Source organism: Takifugu rubripes, chromosome 1 (genome assembly GCF_901000725.2).
Source record: "Takifugu rubripes chromosome 1, fTakRub1.2, whole genome shotgun sequence".
NCBI lineage: Eukaryota > Metazoa > Chordata > Actinopteri > Tetraodontiformes > Tetraodontidae > Takifugu > Takifugu rubripes.
In genome coordinates, this window is record NC_042285.1 from 13,304,639 (window position 1) to 13,324,367 (window position 19,729).

At 44.1% G+C, this 19,729-nt stretch overlaps 1 protein-coding gene across 3 annotated transcripts in view; it reads left to right on the plus strand.

Moving 5' to 3' along the window:
- The window catches only part of LOC101065727 (protocadherin-15-like), a 103,624-nt gene that overhangs the window by 38,174 nt on the left and 45,721 nt on the right, over nt 1-19,729 (plus strand). For all 3 annotated transcript variants that reach the window (XM_011606156.2, XM_029842026.1, XM_029841981.1), the window contains exons 5-18: nt 40-200; nt 467-622; nt 3,660-3,779; nt 3,938-4,048; nt 6,829-6,999; nt 10,318-10,426; nt 11,349-11,461; nt 11,836-12,042; nt 13,510-13,644; nt 14,799-14,948; nt 15,045-15,136; nt 15,529-15,630; nt 18,116-18,248; nt 18,599-18,678. In XM_011606156.2, coding sequence (XP_011604458.2) covers nt 40-200; nt 467-622; nt 3,660-3,779; nt 3,938-4,048; nt 6,829-6,999; nt 10,318-10,426; nt 11,349-11,461; nt 11,836-12,042; nt 13,510-13,644; nt 14,799-14,948; nt 15,045-15,136; nt 15,529-15,630; nt 18,116-18,248; nt 18,599-18,678 — 1,840 coding nt within the window. The remainder of the gene's footprint in view (nt 1-39; nt 201-466; nt 623-3,659; nt 3,780-3,937; nt 4,049-6,828; nt 7,000-10,317; nt 10,427-11,348; nt 11,462-11,835; nt 12,043-13,509; nt 13,645-14,798; nt 14,949-15,044; nt 15,137-15,528; nt 15,631-18,115; nt 18,249-18,598; nt 18,679-19,729) is intronic.

Genomic DNA, 19,729 nt, shown 5'->3' on the forward strand with positions numbered 1-19,729 from the left:
CTGCTGCCTGTTTAACCTTCGAACTGTGCTTTCACTCAGGAACCCTGTTGGTGGAAAACATGCAGATAAATGGAGTGGCTGAAGGTCCAGATCGCACCATCTCGCTGTCCCTGAGGGACAACTATGACCACTGGGTGATCTTAGAACCTTCGAAACAAGCACTTTACCTCAACAGCACAGGACGGGTTCTCGACAGAGACGTAAGACAACTGGACATGTTCCAAATTTGGATATTTTCTAAACCCATTCACACTGAAAAATGCTTGTACACTTGGATTTTATCCATGTCAAAATAATAGTATAATAAGACCTAAACTATAGAATAATGAAGAGTAGAGAAAGTGTAGAGGAAATCTGACATGAAGACCACACAATGACATGCTGGAAGACATTTCTGGACCATCTTTCCTTATATGGTTTGACTTGTTTTGATGCTATTTTAACAGGAGTCTTCCTGTCTTTCCAGCCTCCCTCTTATATCCAGTCTATTGTGGTCCAGGTTCAGTGCACCAATGAGCTGGTTGGCACTGTGATTCTACATGAAGTTCGCATCGTTGTCCGAGATCGGAATGACAACTCCCCCCGTTTCACACAGCCCCGCTACTACGTGGCCGTGAGTGAGGTAAAGCTAATCACGTCCATCCTCCTGCATCCTCCTGTGTCAAATCAACTGTGCCTCCAAGGAAAATACAGAGAACACACTCTGTTACACAAGCTGCTCCTGCTCAAATTCCATCTGAAACTTTTCATCCTTGGAAACATTTAATCCTTAGCATCCATACCTAGCTGGTTTTGGGTTCGGGTTCATCTAGATGGTGTTTGTGTGGTCTCCTCAAAGCTTTCTGCCACAGTACGAAAACTTGCACAATAGGGTGTCTGGAGACTCATAATTGTTTGTGTGTGTATCATGCTGTCGGTTTTGGCTCTTAAGTCTCATAAACATTAGCTGTACTCACAGATGAGCTGTAGCATGTAGAACACGACTGGAGCAGCTGGAGACTCAGATCCTCTCCTTAGGCAAAACCTAAAGCTGTTTGCTGGCGTTTGTTAGCACTTGCAGGAAGAGTTGATGGTGGCATCTCAGAACTCTCACCTGATTTCCTTGGATTGATGTCGTCCTTGAACTGGATCAATCCTGGCAGAGAAGTGTAAAAGCTTTCAGAAGCTGTTCTTTGGAGCTATTTTACTTCCTGTTGTGATTAGTTGTCCACGCCTTCCTGTCTTTTTACGCACTCATTCATTCTAATTCTGCAGCTCTAAAACTAAACAGGCTTTTTATTTATGCTGCACCAATGTTGATTCTGGACCTGCAGGTGTGACAGTGACAGATATTCTGTCCTGTCCTGAGTCAATATTGTATTCACTGCAGCAGGATTTTCCCATGATGCCATGAGGGTCATGTGGGGCTAACAATGCCTGCGTTACATGCTGCATATCCAGATGATGCATACTGGGGTGGCAGTGTTGCATAATGCAGTGGAATCTGAATCAAAATACCATTGTAAATGGAGCTTTGCTGTCAGAAAAAAGTTGAAGGGCAGTGGTGTAATAAGACTTCTGAATAGCAAAGATCTAAATCTGTGCTTCACAGTCTTCTACAGTAGTCCCACAGTCCGGGGCTGTAGTGGACAAGCAAGCATGGAACCTGCTGCCAGAGCAGAAAACTCCAGCAGAATATCTCATTATGCCGTCTTCCACAGCCTGTCCAGCCTAATCTTTCTCCCTGTATCTGCTCACTTGGCCCCCTCCTGTTCTCAGTTTTTGCATTTCCTTCCACACCTGCCGGCTCTTCTCTCCTTCCAACCTGGCTCTCCGCTGCCAGCGCTTCATTAAGCCGTCTTTTCCAACCTCTCCACCTTTTCTCTACCACATCTCAGATCTTTGATTGTCCTTCCTCCTCCTCTACGGCCCTTCTCTTTCTCATTATTCCCACAGAAATAATTACTGCCTCTCAATTCCCAGCATATTTGAGAAAACTTTACATATAATATATAGTTTCTGGGCTCAGCCAAAATAAATGTGGATGCAATAATTTTAAATTGGTGAATAGATTTGCTCTGATCTAGGCAGTAGGTAAGATTAATGTGCAAGGTTGCAAATAAAAGACAGCTCTATTGTCTGAGCAACTTATTTTGCCCCCTCCAACCACGCAGTGCATTAATGTTCATTCAATTTAACGAGGCTGTTGTTCACCCTTAATTATCCATTGAAACTTGCATGAATCCTTCTGTTATCAACAATTGCTGAGGGCTAGAAGTTCAATCAGACAGACTGAAAGAGGAAACATGAACATTTTTAAGTTATGTGTTCACCAAGGACAAATTAGTCACTCTGGCTGCTTTCTGAAGTTAGCAGTGCCGTCGTTGCTTCGGTAGGAGTTTTCTGAGGACCACCATTGCTGTGTGTGTGTGTGTGTGTGTGTGTGTGTGTGTGTGTGTGTGTGTGTGTGTGTGTGTGTGTGTGAGGCATTGATAATTATTGAAAAGGACAATGTGAAGCCTCTTTGCTGCAGCACCTCAATGAAAATGAAAATCAATACACAGTTGTTGTCTTGAGATTAGACTTCTCCTTGACAAGTAATCATAGAATGCAGCAGAGGTGATGGTTGACAAATTCTATTTGTTGATGGATTTAGAGATTTTGTCTCTCAAAAATAAAAATCTTTTATATATCAAGCTTCGTACATCACCTAAAGTTGCTGTCTTGGACTGCAAAGCTGAAGCTCAGAACAATTTAGAATAATCTGAATTGCAGATGTTCTGTCTGCACCCTGCCTGTAACGTTAGATGGACACCAATGCATCCTTGAATGTTCTCTATGTGTTATTTTAACACAGAAGGACCCTGTGAGCAGGCTAACGTCAGTTATCAAAAAAGCTGTCACCTCTGCTAGCTGGTAGCAAGAAAATGTGAGTTTCTGTAGCCGATATAATTCAAAGGGTAATGTCCAGGTAATGCCTCTTTTAATTTTTAACATTGTGTTGAATTGCAGCCCAATACTAAACCAACAAAAACGAGGAGAATCAAACATTCTCTCATCTACACTGTAGATTGACAGAGTGGATTTTTATTTGTGAGTGAAAATGTATTGAGCCTCTTTTCTGAGGACTGATGAAACACCTTTGGCAGGAGTTAAGCCTCAGGTCTTCTTGGGTTGAATGCAACAAGCTTCCTGCTCCCGCATTTGGGGATATTCCTTCATCCTTCTCTGCAGATCCTCTCAGGTCAGGTTGAATCAGACCATCTGTGGACATATAAGGTCGTCACAACGATGGTTGATTGGGATCAAGTCAGGTTTCTAGCTGGTCCGCTCCAGAGCTTTCACAGAGTTGGTGTGGCTCAGTTTGATCTGACCCTGGGTCATTTAGGTTATAATAATAAAATAGGAATCATGTCAAAGTCAAACTGTGGCAACATCTCAGAGACAGTCAAGAGAAACAGAAGTCCAAGAATTCAAGTGTCCTGGCAAACACTCTGAATACTGATGCAAAGTGAGATTCTAGTTGTGTTTGTTTTTTTTTTGGAAAAAAAAATCTTTATTTTCACTGTCATCCTGGGGTATTGAGCGTAGATTGATCAGACAAGACTTAAGATCCACCTCACATGAACAAAAGATGGTTGCATGTGGAAACCGATTGTTATTTCCTCTGTGTATTCCAGCTGACCCCAGTGGGAACCACAATTTTCTCTGGATTCTTTGGGAACAATGGCGCAACGGACATCGATGATGGTCCCAATGGACAAATTGAATACACCATCCAGTACAACCCCAATGACCCAGTTGAGTATCCCTTTCACCTACGGTAAACTAAAGAGACTTTTCCCTTGTTTTGTTGAAATGGAATCACCAAGCCTCATATTTACCTTAAAATGTTCAACCTAAATCTTGGTAGACGTGCACTATTTTGTGTGAGTATCATTGTGTGTGTGTTTTCCAGACAACAAACAAAACCTTTGACATTCCACTGACACTGTTTGGCGCTGTTGTACTGAGAGAAAGACTCAACTATGAGGATATAACACGCTACCTGGTCATCATCCAGGCAAATGTAAGTAGGTTTGTGCTGTAGTGTGGTGCACTAAAGATACACTAATGTGTGTGTGTGCGTGTAAAAGGGTATTATTAATATACAGTCAGAGTAATAAACCTCTTCAAATGTATTTATTTCCATTATCCTCCTTTAAAATCCTGATAACAGCTTCATTCTTGCTGCCACTCCTCTTGTGTACTTTTCCACAGGGTGCAGAAGCCCAGACCATAATACCATAATTGAATCTCCACCTTGTTTCACTCTGGCTGCAAAGTGTTCTCCTGCTCTTTCGCACACATAAACACAATGATGAGTTCATGACTTTCAAAGCAGGTCAAAGCTTTAAACGGGTTTGAAAATACATGATAACAAGAATTATACTTTAGCCACGTGAGAAGAAGATTTTCTGATATTAGCAACCCTGGTCTCATAGAGCAGCCAGTGACTAACACCTGACACTGGATGATGGTCTAAGAGCTCTGTTTGTATAGCAAGGTCTTTCTTCACCACCTTTGAAGATGTGTCCTCTGGCGTTCCCTGTTCATTTTCCCTGCTAGCGTAGCATCTTACACACTGCTGTTACCGTGTGTGCTGGATTGTCTCAGGGGCATCTTTGCACAGCCTGCACGTTAGCCCTCGCCTGGTGGGGTAGATCCTGGGTTCTGAAGCTCTTCTCTAAGCCTGTTCCTGTGCTGCCATGATTGGTGCCGTCTTTCAGTCTTGCCTTTTCCGGCCACTGGTGCAATCCCTAAATTACGGCTGGGACGTGTCATCCAGGGGTTTGTCCTCTCATCAGGTCCCATCAGGTTTCTTTCTGCCCAAGGTATTCACACAGCAGCTTTTCTCTGGGGGCCATCTTTCTTCTTCTCATTGATCTCTGCTGTCTCATCCTGGGTAGTGGCTCTGATGCTCGCCAGTCCTTGGCCTCCCTCTTTTTGCCTCAGGGTGCTGTACTTGGAGTTTAGCAGTTTGAGGCGATATCGTGTCTATATATAAGTGCTTCCATCTCCTTCTACGGCCAGTTTATTATACCAGCAGGGTATCTGATTGTCACATCTGCTCTGCCAGTCAGGATGATCCATTACAACTGTCCCTGTCTCCCTAACCCTCAGCCCAGTCAGACCTGTTTCCCCTCTACAGGATTTTTCGTTGGCTCATGCCCAACTGTCCAGTGCTGGTCACCGGACTGATTTCCCATTTTTGACCCTGTCAGGTCCTGATCTGCCTGCTCCATCCCAGTCCCAGTCCTGATTTTATGCCTGACCTTTGTTTGATCCCTGTCTGATTCCCATCCGCACTGATTCCTCAGGAATGTTTTCCTTTGGTACTGGAAATTACCGTTGAAATTTAATAGTGGACTTTGATCGTTTGAGATTTACTTCCAATATATGCTGCCGTTTATCCTGGTAAACAAATTTGGTTTGATAAAGTTCTGTACCAATTTCCGCTCAGCTGTTTGTGTCGATGATCCAGACCTTATTCAGCTGACTTCTTGGCTCTCTCTGGAGGTATTTGACCTCTCAAGGTTGACATTTGCCTGTGGGATCCCAAGGTACTTGTAGCTGTCCTCGATGTCAGCAACAGGTAGTCTGCCTTCTTCAGACCTGACTACCTCTCCACTCTGGCTGTAGATCCTGGCGGTGTGAGCTAGTGAGTTAATGTCTCACTCACTCTTGGAATACAGCTTGATGTTATCCATATGTTGGGATGGCTGCCGGTTGCCCCTTTTCACAGTAGGTAGCCATAACCAGTCTTTTTAGTGATCTAGGTGACCACTGAACTGTGCCGGAGTCCTCTTGATCTCAGACACTTTCAAAGGGTCCTTTAGTCACGTGTGAGCTAGAGGCGTCCCTGTCGTCAGTCCTGGCGGGGCTGATTGCTGTTTGCAAGAGAAGGAAAGAAAGCTTTTGTATCTCAGCGTTGGTCGTTGCTGCCGTCACTTCTTCTATATGTCTCATCTGTGCGTGGAATCGAGACGGGCCGCGACATTAGAAACTAATAATCTGCGTGGACACTAGCTGTTTCCTGCAGGTGAATTCTATTCTTCATGCATAAATATTTCCCTTAAACATTAAACTACAACATCAGTGCAATGTGTCATATGGCAAAACTATGGCAAAACATGCACCCTGCATCTTTTTCAGCTGAAAACTTAATATATAAAATTTTAGATGTAAGTTTATATAATTTCTACATTATTCATATGTATGCTGTGTAATAGCAGCCAGTTTGTAAATTAAATTAGCCATTGTTTAAAAATATACATACAGTATATGATTTTTAACGTACTGATTGTAAACTATAAAATGAAAATATGACAGTTAAAGTATGATGCAAAGGTATACTGAGGGGTTGGTAGCGTACATTAGTAACTGCTTCATAATGACCAAATAAAACACCTCACGCTCAAATAACTGCATTTTATTCAGCCAAAGTCACACAAAAAAGTAAAAGTTCAGATGGTGCTGCATCAGCAGATGTATTTAAAGTTGTGATAACTCCAAAATTAGGGGGGTGTCCTATGTATGAAAGCCTATAAAAAATTCAAATCTTCTTCACCAGCTGACAACCAGTCACCCATCATTGAAGATTGGACTTTTTTGTGGCCCCTCGGTTGGAAAGGGCAAGAAAATAGTATTTAACCCAGTTGTGAGATCAGTTCCAAGTTTGTTTTAGTCATGATGTATGAGAGATGAATATTCAACGTTAAGCAGAGGCCGGCCTGAGAAAGCAGAAAATATTCATACGATCACCATCTTATCCAAAAATACATGAAAAATCCCCCACTTCTCTTCCAGGACCGTGCCCCCTACCCAAGTGAGCGGCGTACAGCCACCACCACGCTCACTGTGGATGTGCTGGATGGCGATGACTTGGGTCCCATGTTCTTACCGTGCACGCTGGTGGGCAACACCCGAGACTGCAGTCCCATTACATACAGAGCTAACGTGCTGGAGCTGACCGAGCCGGTGAGTGCGTGAACGTGTTCAAGTGCTGGAATGTTCAAAATGTTCATCTCATTTATTCAGGTTTTTGTAAAACCATGGTGTGGGTCTATAGTAGTGAGGTTCAAATAAATGTATAAAGTCGTTTGGATTTCACTTGGGTCAAGCTTCATTTCCAGACTGACACAGTAGTTAATGAACACAATAACATGTTAATTAAAGATTTCCAGACGGCTGCTTCAGCAACATAATTGAACAAAACACAAGCTAGTACTCTTAATTATAGTCAGATTTTACTGTCCCATCTTCTCATTCTCATCACTCATTACTATCAATACTTTAGTCCACAGTTCAATCTTTAATAGGAAAAAACCCAGGAGAGCCAGACTAAGCTGAGCGTGTAGGGACCGACCAGCAAATCACACTTTCAAGGCAAATGAACTTGCAGCAGAGAGCATCAGCTGGCTGCTTCCTGGCCTTTCCATTAATCATTGAAGTATTCACAATAAAACCTCTCAACCAACCACCAACATCCGTTTAGGATGAGCCTAAAAACTCCACATCTCAGGTGGCTCATTTATATAGTTAACAAACGATGGTTTGAGAACTCTGGGTCCAAAAATAAAAAAAAGTGGAGCAATATTGCTTCATTCCTGACACAGATCTGTTGCATGGTGTCATTTCCAAATGAGTGTTCAGCTCTCTGGTGTGTATTTATGTTTACACAACTGTTTATGTCATGTTGCATTTCAGTCTCAGGGAATAAGCTGATGTTGTTATCCGGCAACTTACCACACTTTGTAAATGAGACAATGTTGCTGCAGGCAAAATCCTCAACTCTCACAAGTTAGCAAAGCATTCATTTCCTGCCACCCTCTCTCTCTCTCTCTCTCTCTCACACACACACACACACACACATACTTGATGGTGACAAGTCAGCGATGCATTCATGCCTTTACACCCCCCACGTTCAACATTTATCAGTCTCAAGCCAACAGAGCAGTCATGCCTCACAGGACTTACCGGTACTACCTTATCTCCGTGTTTCTGCAGAGATCTTTGTCACTATCACACACACACACACACACACACACTTCAGTTCTTTCGCTCCAGACACACTTGGGGAGCTCTTTTATCTGCCTTTTCCGTTCACCTTTAAACACACACTTCCATGAATCCATGAGTAAAAGAAATAAAAAGATGAGTGAATCAACTCTAATCTTGGAGGAACATGCAGATTCTTCAGACCAGCTATTCACGCATGGCTTGCACATCTTCTCCTCTCAGAACTTTCAGTCCCTACTGACGCTAACGCTACCGATGAGGTGCACTCATTTCAGAAACGTTCCTTTGGGTCACAGAGCAGCTTGTGTTTCATCATTGGAAAAGTTAATCAACAGATTAAATATTACCTGTGCTGATCACCGTGAACAATACAGTAACAATGTCTGCTGATTTAATAGATGCATGTGTTTGCCAACAGACTAATATCACTTATTGGGTTCACCTCAAGACACTCCTCTATATTCCATGCACATGTCTCCCTCAGTGAACCCTTTCATTAATTAATTATGTTTTGAAGCCAACCAGTATCAGGGCTGCAATACGTTCTGCCGATGCAGATACAGTTTCATTAAGGGTTAAATCAAGCTCTCAGACTGTTACTGAGGAGAAAACTTGAGGGTCTATTCTGTGGCTGAGCCCAGGAAAAGATGATGGTTGAAAGGTGAGACAGTGAAACCACCATAATGGTTTCAGTTCTAATCAGAATGATTATATACAGCCTGGCTAAACAAAAGTTGCCACATCTATTTAACTAAGCAGATGGGCAAGAGCTTCCTATTGGATACTTAGTGCAAGTGCAATCTTCTTTCAGCAGGCAACTTCAACTGATACAATAAGTGTCCTCGTATTTCTTAAACAACCAGTCAAAAGACTGTGACATCCTGTGTTCGTGAAAATTATGAGAAGGATGAAATTATTATTAACAATCCTGAATGATCGTGCTTGGAGATCACTTTTACTGAAATCAAACTGTGGAAAAACACCAGTAGACCTCAGGGCTGTGTATAATAGTGAAAGTAAGAGCATTTCCACATGGAAAGGGAACTCAAGAGATTGGGACTGAACAGCTGTGTAGCCTTAAGGAAACCGCTAATCAGTGAGGCTAGTCGGGAAAAAAATGTTTCAGTTTGCTAGGGAGCATAAAGATTGGAAGAAGGCCATGTGGTCTGATGAGTCCAGATTTTCCCTTTTCCAGAGTGATGGGTGCATCACATGGGTGCAGTAAACAATGCTGCCTAAACCTGCCCAAGCCTTCAGTCCGATCTTCTGTCAGACTCACATCGATTCACTACAACTTACATCAAAAAGAACCAAAACCAGCCTGTAGTCTTTTTTTGTCACGTATTTTATACATACATATATTTCTGCTGTGTTAACAATGATGGATTTAAATTAAAAACAAACACTCGTGAAGCAGCAGAAGCCTTTGGGGACATTTACCTTCCTTTATTTATATCTTGTGACTGCTCTGGGATCAGCCATCTGCCTACGCTGCTGCTGCTGCTAAGTTGCTCTTCAGCTCCGCAGGAAACAGTCAGAGCAGTTTCACTGTCACCAGGTTGGCGTCGTGCTTCCTGATCCTGCAGCGTCTGCTGTCACAGCCGTCTGACACGAAACCTTCAGAGTCCGGCGGCCCAACAGCCGTTTGACACCGATGCTCGAGCCTTGTGTGTCTGCTCAGCCGTGCGTTCCACTTTTCTACCGGAACTTTCAGGTTGTCTACACTGACTGCCATCATATACAACCCCCACACCCCCCCGCCAGCCCTGGTTTCTAGGATGGCAGTGGCACCTGTACTGGACATATCTATGGGATGTATTGCCTGTAAGCCCCCACTAGGCCCAGGGGTCACCAGCAGGCCTGATTGCCGTGAACAACCAGTAGTTCGACCCAACCACTCGGGCTGCCACAATGTTTTGTGTGGAAGATGCAGAGAAAATGCACAAACTTGTTTTTTCTTGCATTTGTGCATATCTGAAAACTCTCTAACGTGTATATACTGTATATACACACACACACACACACACACACACACACACACACACACACACACACATATATACTGTATATATATATATATATATATATATATATATATATATATATATATATATATATATATATGTATATAGCTTTATGAAACCTAATGAAATGTACTGCAAGTGAACAGAGGATGGAGGGATTCCTGTCCTCTGTCTGCTTGGTATGATAGCTCCTCATGCTGGTTAGCTATGATACTCCGTGTGATCATTATATTCCGCTTTGTCCCATTCCTAGAATAAGGTGAATCCCCTCAACGTGACTCCGCCGATCCAAGCTGTGGACCAGGACAGGAACATACAGCCTCCATCTGACAGGCCAGGGATATTATACAGCATCCTCGTCGGTAAGTAGGCTGGGACGAGCAGCCTGGACAGACATTTAGACGTATATGTGCAGAGATACGGAGCATTGAGCTGCAGAGACATCAGCTACCTCTGAATGTCTTCCTCAGTCCCCCACGAGTACCTATTGTCAGAAACTATTCCTGACAGCATTTAGGCATCACTGTAGGACATCCTGATTGCTGTTTGAAATTTGGAAGCAAATCTCGAAAAGTCATTACTGTTACTTGTGAGGATTTGCATGGTCTGTTAAAAACGCACCAACATGACCTGGCAGGGGCTTGATTACATTTCCCAGCCCCCTGCTGTGAAGCTAATCTCCTTCTGTGAAAAGGATTATGAGAGACTTTTTCACAAAGGGGAGGAAGGAAAAAATATATCTGCTGCAACAATTCCAGAAATTGAAAAATGAATTTCAAAGCCGCTGAGGATGTGACAAAATAGTGTAAGATCAAGTGACCTTCGCTGGACGAAAGGGTAGCGGCGGTTGGTTGCTGCACAGCAACACCCGGACAACCAGCATCCGGTCTCGACTGGGGGGTGGTAAAGCCCTTCATGCAGACTTCAGAGACCCTCTGAAAGGGGAGACATGCTGTCTGCTCCACAGCTGCTGTGTTGCTATTCTCCTCTGCTGATGTCCTCACTGAGAACTGCTGCATTTCAAAGTTCCTTGTATGAGTGGTGCAGCCTATCACCACCTGTAGAGAGCTAAAATGAGAAAACTGGGAGCAATAGCCAGGCCTCTCTCCCCCTCACTGTATCTTTTATAACCCCCCCTAGACGCCAACCAACCTAACTTATATTGATTCTGAAACCAATCATGGCTTACCTTCAAACCCAAGTATACAACCTCTGGATGTTTCCTTTGGGCTCTGCTTTCTCCATTTCTCCATCTCTCCATCCCTCCATCTCTCTCTCTCTCAGGGAAGCCAGAGTCCTATGCAGAGTATTTTAGCTTGAACAGAACGACGGCGGAGCTCCTGCTACTAAAGCCCATCCACAGAGAACTTCACATCAGTTTTGATCTAGTTATCAAGGTGAGAAACTCCTCAACTGGGAACGTATTGGGAATTGTAAAACGCTTGTTTAACCCTGACCGTGTTGGCCGGTCTATACGATGTAGGCCAGGAATTCAAATTTCCTCTCAAAAAAATCAACATTTGGCAGGAGAAATCGGAGAGATTCAGCAGCATGGATTACTATCAGGGAACGTGAATGCAACACAGGAAAGGGCTTAGAAAAGCTTAAAAAAGGGAACAAGACAAAGTCTTTCCCAAAAGGATGGAGCAACGCTGGCTAATTTATGCGTTACGGGCTGCAGCAGAAAGACGTGGCCTCTGCAGCTGCGGTCTCAGGACCAGAGCTGAGGCTTCACAGTCAAAATAATCGATCTCTCTCCTCCACCCTTCAGGCAGAGCAGGACAATGGTCACCCCTTGCCAGCTTTTTCTAACCTCCAAATCGAAGTTCTGGATGAAAACAACCAGGCGCCCTACTTCCTGGAGATGAGTTACCATGGTTACGTCAATGAAGCATCGCCAGTGGGGACTACCATATCAAGCAACGCAAGCCTCTCAGCGCCGCTGGTCATCATAGCGCTGGATAATGACGTGGAGGAGGTGAGCAGCCCCACAGGTTCTTGATAAGAGGTCTGAAAATTAATTAAATAATAGCTTACAAAAATGGTCTTTTTGGCTCAGCTAAAATATTTTTGCTTTACTTCCTGTATGGCTGACAACCAATCAGATACCTGAATGCATCCACGTGCATTTTAATTAACGTATTTATATTCTCTTCATAATAAGTTCATGCTGTCGTTTCAAGTCAACATTAGAGCAGACAAACATACATCAGCGCGTTACTTTCTGCTGCTCTAATGACCACTTTTACAGCCGCCACAGTCGCGCTGCTTCAGAGCTAAAAGCACGTCAGACGTGTGAAGAGCGCGCTTGTTGTTGTCGCACATCAGCTGCAGTTTGGTGGCTTGAACAGAGAGGGAATAAAGAATCCCGATTCCTTTCAGCCCGTCACTGCGTTCTACTCAACCTCTGCTTTGTGCGCGCTCGCCACGTGTGAAGTGTCTTGTCTCCACTCCTTCTGCATCGTAAAACCACTTTTCTTTCAAATTGCCTCTCAATGATAATCTGAAAATTTACAGAGGCCGGAATGTTGTTCTCCAGTTCCCAAGAGCTTTTTTTTTTTGAAGATGTACCACAGGCGTTTCCACAAAAACAAGCTTTGCTTTCTCAAAGAGCCTCTCAGCAGGGCTTAGCCAGTGTAATAACGTGCAGAGCATGAATTTGCCGGATTTATCTACTGAGCTCATTTAAATATTGCTAACCTGGTCTTTCCTGCAGAAATAAGCACCAACAATCATGATTAGCCCTAAATGCTTTTATTGGCTTCCATCATTTTTATTTGTGAGTATACAGCTGAATATGCCTCTCTCTTTCTCTCTGTGCGTGCACGTGAGTGTGTGTGTGTGTGTGTGTGTGCGTGTGTGTGTGTGTGTTTATTTATGACTCAATAACCTCACTAGCTACATCGACAATATTATCAGACCCCTTCCCTGCTGAGCCAGCCTTATCTAGAATGAGACTTCACATGCACATAAAACACACAAACCCACACTGTCTCTTTCTCTCTCTCTCTTACGCACGCACACACACACACCAACAAGGTGATTGTATGGGTAAATGTCATGTGAGGACTTGAATGAGGATTGCCTCACCATCCTGCTCTCTCTCTGTGCCTCTTTTTTTCCACAAACACACACACACACAAAGTATTTTACTTCTATCTCACGTCTAACTCCAGACCTCCAACCCTGACTAAACCTCAAGCTAAGCCCAATCCTAACCTTAAAACTCGCAAGTCTAAACCCTCAAATACACCTCTGAGGTTGTCAGGGCTGGAAAAAACTGTCCTTTCTTAACAAAATGTGCATCGTGACTTCAAAGAAATCTGATTTGTAATCTTGCAATTATAGATGTGTGCGAGAGAGATGGAGAGAGCTGTCTCAGAAGAATCAAACTATCACTGTAATGTGTGTTCCCCTGCGCGTTCCTCTGTGTGTTCCTCTGCAGACCAGGGACCCTCAGCTCCAACTGGCCCTGGACCTCTACTCTGATGTGTTCTCTGTGTCCACCTCTGGGATCAGGAGGTACCTCACGCTGCTACAGCCGCTGGACAGAGAGGCCCAGGACTCCTACACGTTCACGGTAGTGAGGAGCTGCGGCGTTTGCGTGCATTGTGCGTGCGTGGAGGGGAATAAAGTCTGACTGCATTTGAATTGGTTAACCTCAGTCATCAGAGAGGAGGTGGATAGATATAGAAGTAAATAAACAAAGGTGCACAGGAGAGGACATATGGAAAAGAAGATGAGGGTAGGCACCTGCACCAGTTTTGGAAGCCTCATTTCTTACATAGGATGGAGGATGGAGAAGGAGGGAGGCAATGGAGTGAAGGTGAAGGAAATGACCTTATAATCAGAGCAGAGAGGATGGGATGGACATCATGGATGTGTGACTGACTAGAAGGTCTGTCAAGCATGAACGCAGCAATCTCATGAATGTTTAGCTAATAAGCTGTTCTAATGCTCCCTGCAGAAATAAATGTAGGAATGGGGAGCAGAGACGAGCTGATCTGTCTCTCTGTGCTCACCATCTCTTTTCCCATCTTGGGTCGCCTTTTTGTCTGCTTTCTTTCATAATCTCATTTTTTCCCCTTGCGTTTCATTGTTACGCTATTTTGTATTTTATTTCAGCTCAATTTTAATCCCAAAGCTTTGTTATAAGGAAACAACAACGCTACACTTTACTTCATACACAACCGCGTTTAGCAGCACAGTCACATCACGTCGTCTTGTTTGAATTAAAGCTTCCCTTTGTGTGTCTGCGCAGCTATTTGGAGTTCAGAATGGAAGCAGCTTTATACTGATTGTAAAGTATAGAGGTGTATGGCAATCATCATGAAAGCCTTGCAGGAGAAATGAATGTGGGCGATGAGAAATGGAGGATGATTTTCATTTAATGATGAGCATCAGGAGACGGCTGCAATCTCAGAACAAGGTTCTGAAGCTCGAGTGGGTATGCAGTCTGGTTTGGGCTTGGAAAACCAGTGTCTTGGAGTTTAGGAAGGGTAGAGAAAGAGCCCCCGGTCCCAAATGACACCAGCGCCTTTTAATTAACTATTGCTGAACATCACTTTTGGATGAGTTGACAGTCAGTCACTCAAAGAGTAATATTAGTTTAATGAGGGTGGGCTTAATGCAATTTTTAAATGTATTATTTTATTTTCAGTGTCACAGACACAGTAGCACATGTTCTAGTGCAGGGAAAATACATCATGCTTTTTTTCTTGTGTATTTTTCCAGCTTTTAGCATCTGATGGCGTCCAGCAGAGCATTCCAGTTCCTGTGACTATTACTGTGTTGGATGCTAACGACAACACCCCGACCTTTGCTAATGTTTCCTACAGTGTGAACCTGTTCACTGACATAACACCTGGAGAAGCTGTGATCCAGGTATACACCATCCTTTAATTACTGACTGAACGTGGCACTTTAAGAGTCTTGAATAAGTTTGAAGATAAATTATTGAACATTTTTTGTTTCTTCCAGCTGTCGGCCGTTGACTCGGATGCGGGCCCCAACGGTCAGGTCAACTTTCGCATCTTAGCTGGTGACCAGGGACATTTTCTCATCAGCACCAGGTAAATAGAGGAATAGTTTGACACTTTTGGACTTGCAAATTCTGCAGCTGAAGTAGTTGTCTAGCCTAGCATAAGGTGTCAAGGGATTGAAAATGGGATGGCTTTCCAAATCCGAGATGAAAAACAGCTCCCAGCAAATGAAACGATTGTTTTCATGCGGAGACACAATTTCCATGTTGTTTGGAAGACGGCTGACAAGTGACAAGTTGTTGTTTGAGAAGACTGACAGGAAGTCAACAGAGACAAAACTCTGTCTCTCACATATTTCACATATCTCGAACAACGTCAGACTTAAATAGATCAGTCTGGTTAACGAATCAACGAATCAATGAGGAATCAACAAGACGAATGAATGAATGACAAATGACTCAAATTTCCCAACGTTTCCACAGTACGGGGGTCATCACCGTAGCACCGGGTGTGGAACTGGCCATGGGCCGCAGCTACGCTCTGACTGTAGAAGCCTCAGACAATGGGGCCGTTCCTCACAGGCGGTAAGTCTCTCCATCAGCTTGTCTGTCTCGGCCCCGCTTGGCATCCTTTCCCCCTTTTTTGGGCTGTGCAGATTTGTTTTCGTCCCCGTGTGCGACTATGAACGTTATAGATGATGGAAAGCTACAGGCAAAGCCGGGCGCGTTTGAAAGATAGACAGGACTGATTTTGGGAAAACACTCCTCGGCACAGATGATCTGATTATTTGTACTTAGCCAATTGTGTGTATTGATTTTGCGGTGTTGAATGTGTGGTGGTGATATATCAATAAAAATAAATGCACAACGGGAGTGTGCAGATGCCAGTCATGTGTGAAACCCATTATTATCCATTCCCAAGTGTGTGTGTGTGTGTGTGTATGTGTGTGTGTGTGTGTGTGTGTTTCCAGCCGCTTTCCCAGCACGCTTATAAGGTTGTTACCTAATTTAAATACGCATGTCCTACTTTTTATTTCCCTCCTAGTTTCCAGTTCATATATTCCCTCTAAATTAAACCAACACAAAGGGAGCTGTAAATAAAAGAAATAAATAATAGAGAAGCTGCAAGCGTCGGAGCTACAGCGCCAGCCCGAGAAGCTCGCTTTGCTCCTTACACAACCTCGTGTCCAACTGCGGTTCTCTCCTCAACACCTCGCTGCTCTTAGACATGTTGGCCACCCCAGCTGACAGTGCTTGAACCTGAATGTCATTTGTGCTCCGGCAATTAAAAAATAATCTGATGCTGCAGAAGTGTTTGCTGCGACTGTAAATCTTTAGGGCATCTTTAAAAGACAGGGCAAGTTAATGTGGTTAAGGCTGAATTAGCTTGATCAGCTATTTGTGGTCAAATACCTGCTTTCACCAATGACTTTCAGGTCCTTGAATGAGCTGAAATCATGGTCTGCTGGACTGAAATGAACACTGACATGCAAAAGAAACCGTATCGCTAGATTTCACGTCAAAAACCTCAATTTGAATCTTTTTCCTGCTTTTCTTTCTTCAGTTGTGTAATCTTCATTTGATTTGCTGGTTAGATGAGTCGTCCGGTCTGAGCCCATGCAGATATCAGACTAATCTCCAGTGATTTATGGGAGTTTCTCTCTGAACTGAGAACATCAAAGTGCAGCAATACAATTTTAAATGGTCACATCTGATGCCTGACAACTGCCAGGGAGCGAGTGAGCGGTCTGGAGTGCAAATGCTGCTGCAGCCTCACTATTGTATTCAAAGTTTGGTGAATTATCAGCATTTATGCCACATGACCAGTCACAGAGGTGTAACTTCTGTGTGATCCAAGCCAAATCAATCGGAAAAATGAAACCCACGTTTTATAAAAGAGGACGCTGGAACTGGATTTATTCTAATGGTTTTATTTTGTGGGGTTTGTTTGTGCTTTATTCAGGCACGGTGGGAAACCATAAACGCTCAGTGGTCTCCAGCTCCACTCTGACTGAAGCTGCCACTCTGACTGAAGCTGCCAAATCAATGCAGAATATGAAGCAGCGTAGGTCAGGCTGCTGTGGGTGATTGGCTAACGGATTATACCTGAAGTTCCCAAGAAACCTCATCACAAAACCGCCCCTGTATAACAAATCCATATCTATCTGTGTTACCTGGTTAATTATACCCACTGGCCAGAACTCAACTAAAGCCGTGCTTCCCTGTTGGCATTCTAAAATAATTTTTAGCTGTTTTGGAAATGATCAATGCATCTCAAAGCCTTTCTGCTGATGGGCACCTCATGAAACGATCACAGAGTTGGGTCAACACTTAAAAACAACCCTAATTTTGCTGCACCACATGAGAAAGTGAAACTGTGCTAACGGAATTTCCCGTTGGGACCCGGAAGCAAAATCGAGCCCCATAATCGAAGTTAGGCGAAGTCCTTTCAAGGTCCATTGATGGGTCCGATCTGGAGAGGTGGCCCACTGCGATAGAGCCAGAATAGGCAAAAGGCTCCTGTGCTATGTAGATGTCTCCAGCATTACACACACTGTGGAGCAGTCAGGGGAATTTATGTCCAAATCATCGACATTTATAGCCACTGTTGTGGTTTTGAAACTAAATGATAGAGCAAATGTTTCAGTTTTACCTACTGATTTAACACGGTGTTAAGTTCAAGCTGGGCTGAAGGCGGCAGCGGCCAAACAGGACAACAGTATCTGAGAAATGACATATCTTCAGACGCAGATGGTCGGCGTCTCTGCGTTAATTGTTGGTTGTTACTTCCACACGCTGTTTTCAAGCGTCAGGCTGATTGCAGAATGTCAGCCGCTGCTACCTGACTGGAGAGCCGAGGCTGTTTGTGTGAGGAAAAGAAAGTGTGGTGTAATTAAGTCTTCATTTAACGGCGTGAAACAATCTGTCACATATTCCCCAAAGCCATTTGCATCATCAAATAAGATCTGAGTTGTGTTTCGAAGAGCAAAGGAACGATCGCATCGTTCATTCGACACTCTCTGCCCACATTTCTGTGAGGACCGCCCACTCATGCTCTTCCTCTCCTCAGGTCCTCCATTACTACAGTCTACATTGAAGTGTTGCCACCCAACAACCAGAGTCCTCCCCGTTTCCCCCGGCAACAGTACAACCTGGAGGTCAGTGAGGCTATGAGGACCGGGGCCACGCTGCTCCATCTGCAGGTACGGCTGATGTCCCGTCAACATTCATTGCTGGACATCGCAACTGTAAAAGAAGGGAGCAAAAGCAGGACTTTAGAGACAGCTGGAAGGATTTTAAGCCTCTCGTGCACGTCACAGGGTCAAAGATCACTTCCTCCGCAGCTCTCGCCGCCTTTGTTATTAACGCTATTATAGACGAACGCACACTTTTATGCAATTTCCCACAAGAGGCGCAGCCCCGAGCTCTTGTCTAGAAGTCGAAGACAGCTTATTATCTGACCCCTGTCCGGGACCGGGAGCACCCACGCGCTGCGTCCTTGTGGATTTAATGGAGTTTATGAGTGAATATGTGTTTGCCTTTGCTCTTTCAGGCAGTGGACCGCGAAAAGGATCCCGTCTCTTACGTGATCCAAAGCGGGGACCTTCATGGACATTTTGCACTCCAGCAGAAGTAAGGGATCACCCGGGCAAACAGAAAGAAAGGCACAAACTTTTCCTTTGTGGTAACAAATGAGCGCGTGCAACAAGTTAAAAGGAGCTTTAATGTGTATCGTTTGCAGGACTCAACCTCCTCCAAGGTCTTTGCATAAACGGCCCCTAATGCACACAATCAGCCCCCAGACTGAGAAGGGTTTAGTCGTATTTATCCATTTGTTGCTCATTAAAAATGCATTTCTTATGCCGGAGGAAGATCCTATCTGTTTTTCCAGAGGGAGACTGAGATGGGAAAACAAGGCTGAGGTTGTAGCGGAGGGGGTGGAATTCCTAAGATGAAGAAGGAGTGGAAGGTTGAAGTATGGATGAAAAGATTGATCACAGATCAGGATGGGCAGATGTGGAATAGAGCTCCTTCCCTGTGACTTTCTCAAAAGTATAATGATTCCCTTTATTACTCTGTGCAGTAGAAACCTTCCATCCTGTCACAACACTGGCAACAGCCTCCTCCTTCCTCCGCTAAAGTGGTATCAGCACAGGACTTGAAGAATCAGGCCATTCTCTGACTAAATAGTGTTTTCTGGGGGCTATCTTGTATTTTCTCAACCCTCACACGACACAGGCGTTATTAATCCATCCATGGGTGACGTCAGCTTCTGTCCACTGTTAAAGTCAAACCTCGGCCATTCAGTTGTGGAGGCCAGCTGGCTGCTGGGGTGGCGAGCAGGAGCCCCAGGCTTAATCCCACCGTAACGCCTTCTTTATTGCACATGCAGTTAATACTCAGCATTTAGCTTTATTGTTTTATTCATAACCTTGTTATCAACACTGTTTGTTGATGGCACATCCACTATCTGAAGCCTACATGCATCAGCAGCCAGCAGAGCATTGCTAAATATCACTGTGGGTGAGCCGATGGGTCCCAGGCGTCGTCGGCACCGAACTGCCCATAATCACTCTAACAATGCTCTTCTGGGTGCACTGTGGCAGCACGGGGAAAGCCAACTGCCTTAAAAGTTGTCAACAAAACAAGTTTTCCCATGCGGCCGAGGAAAATAGCCATCGTT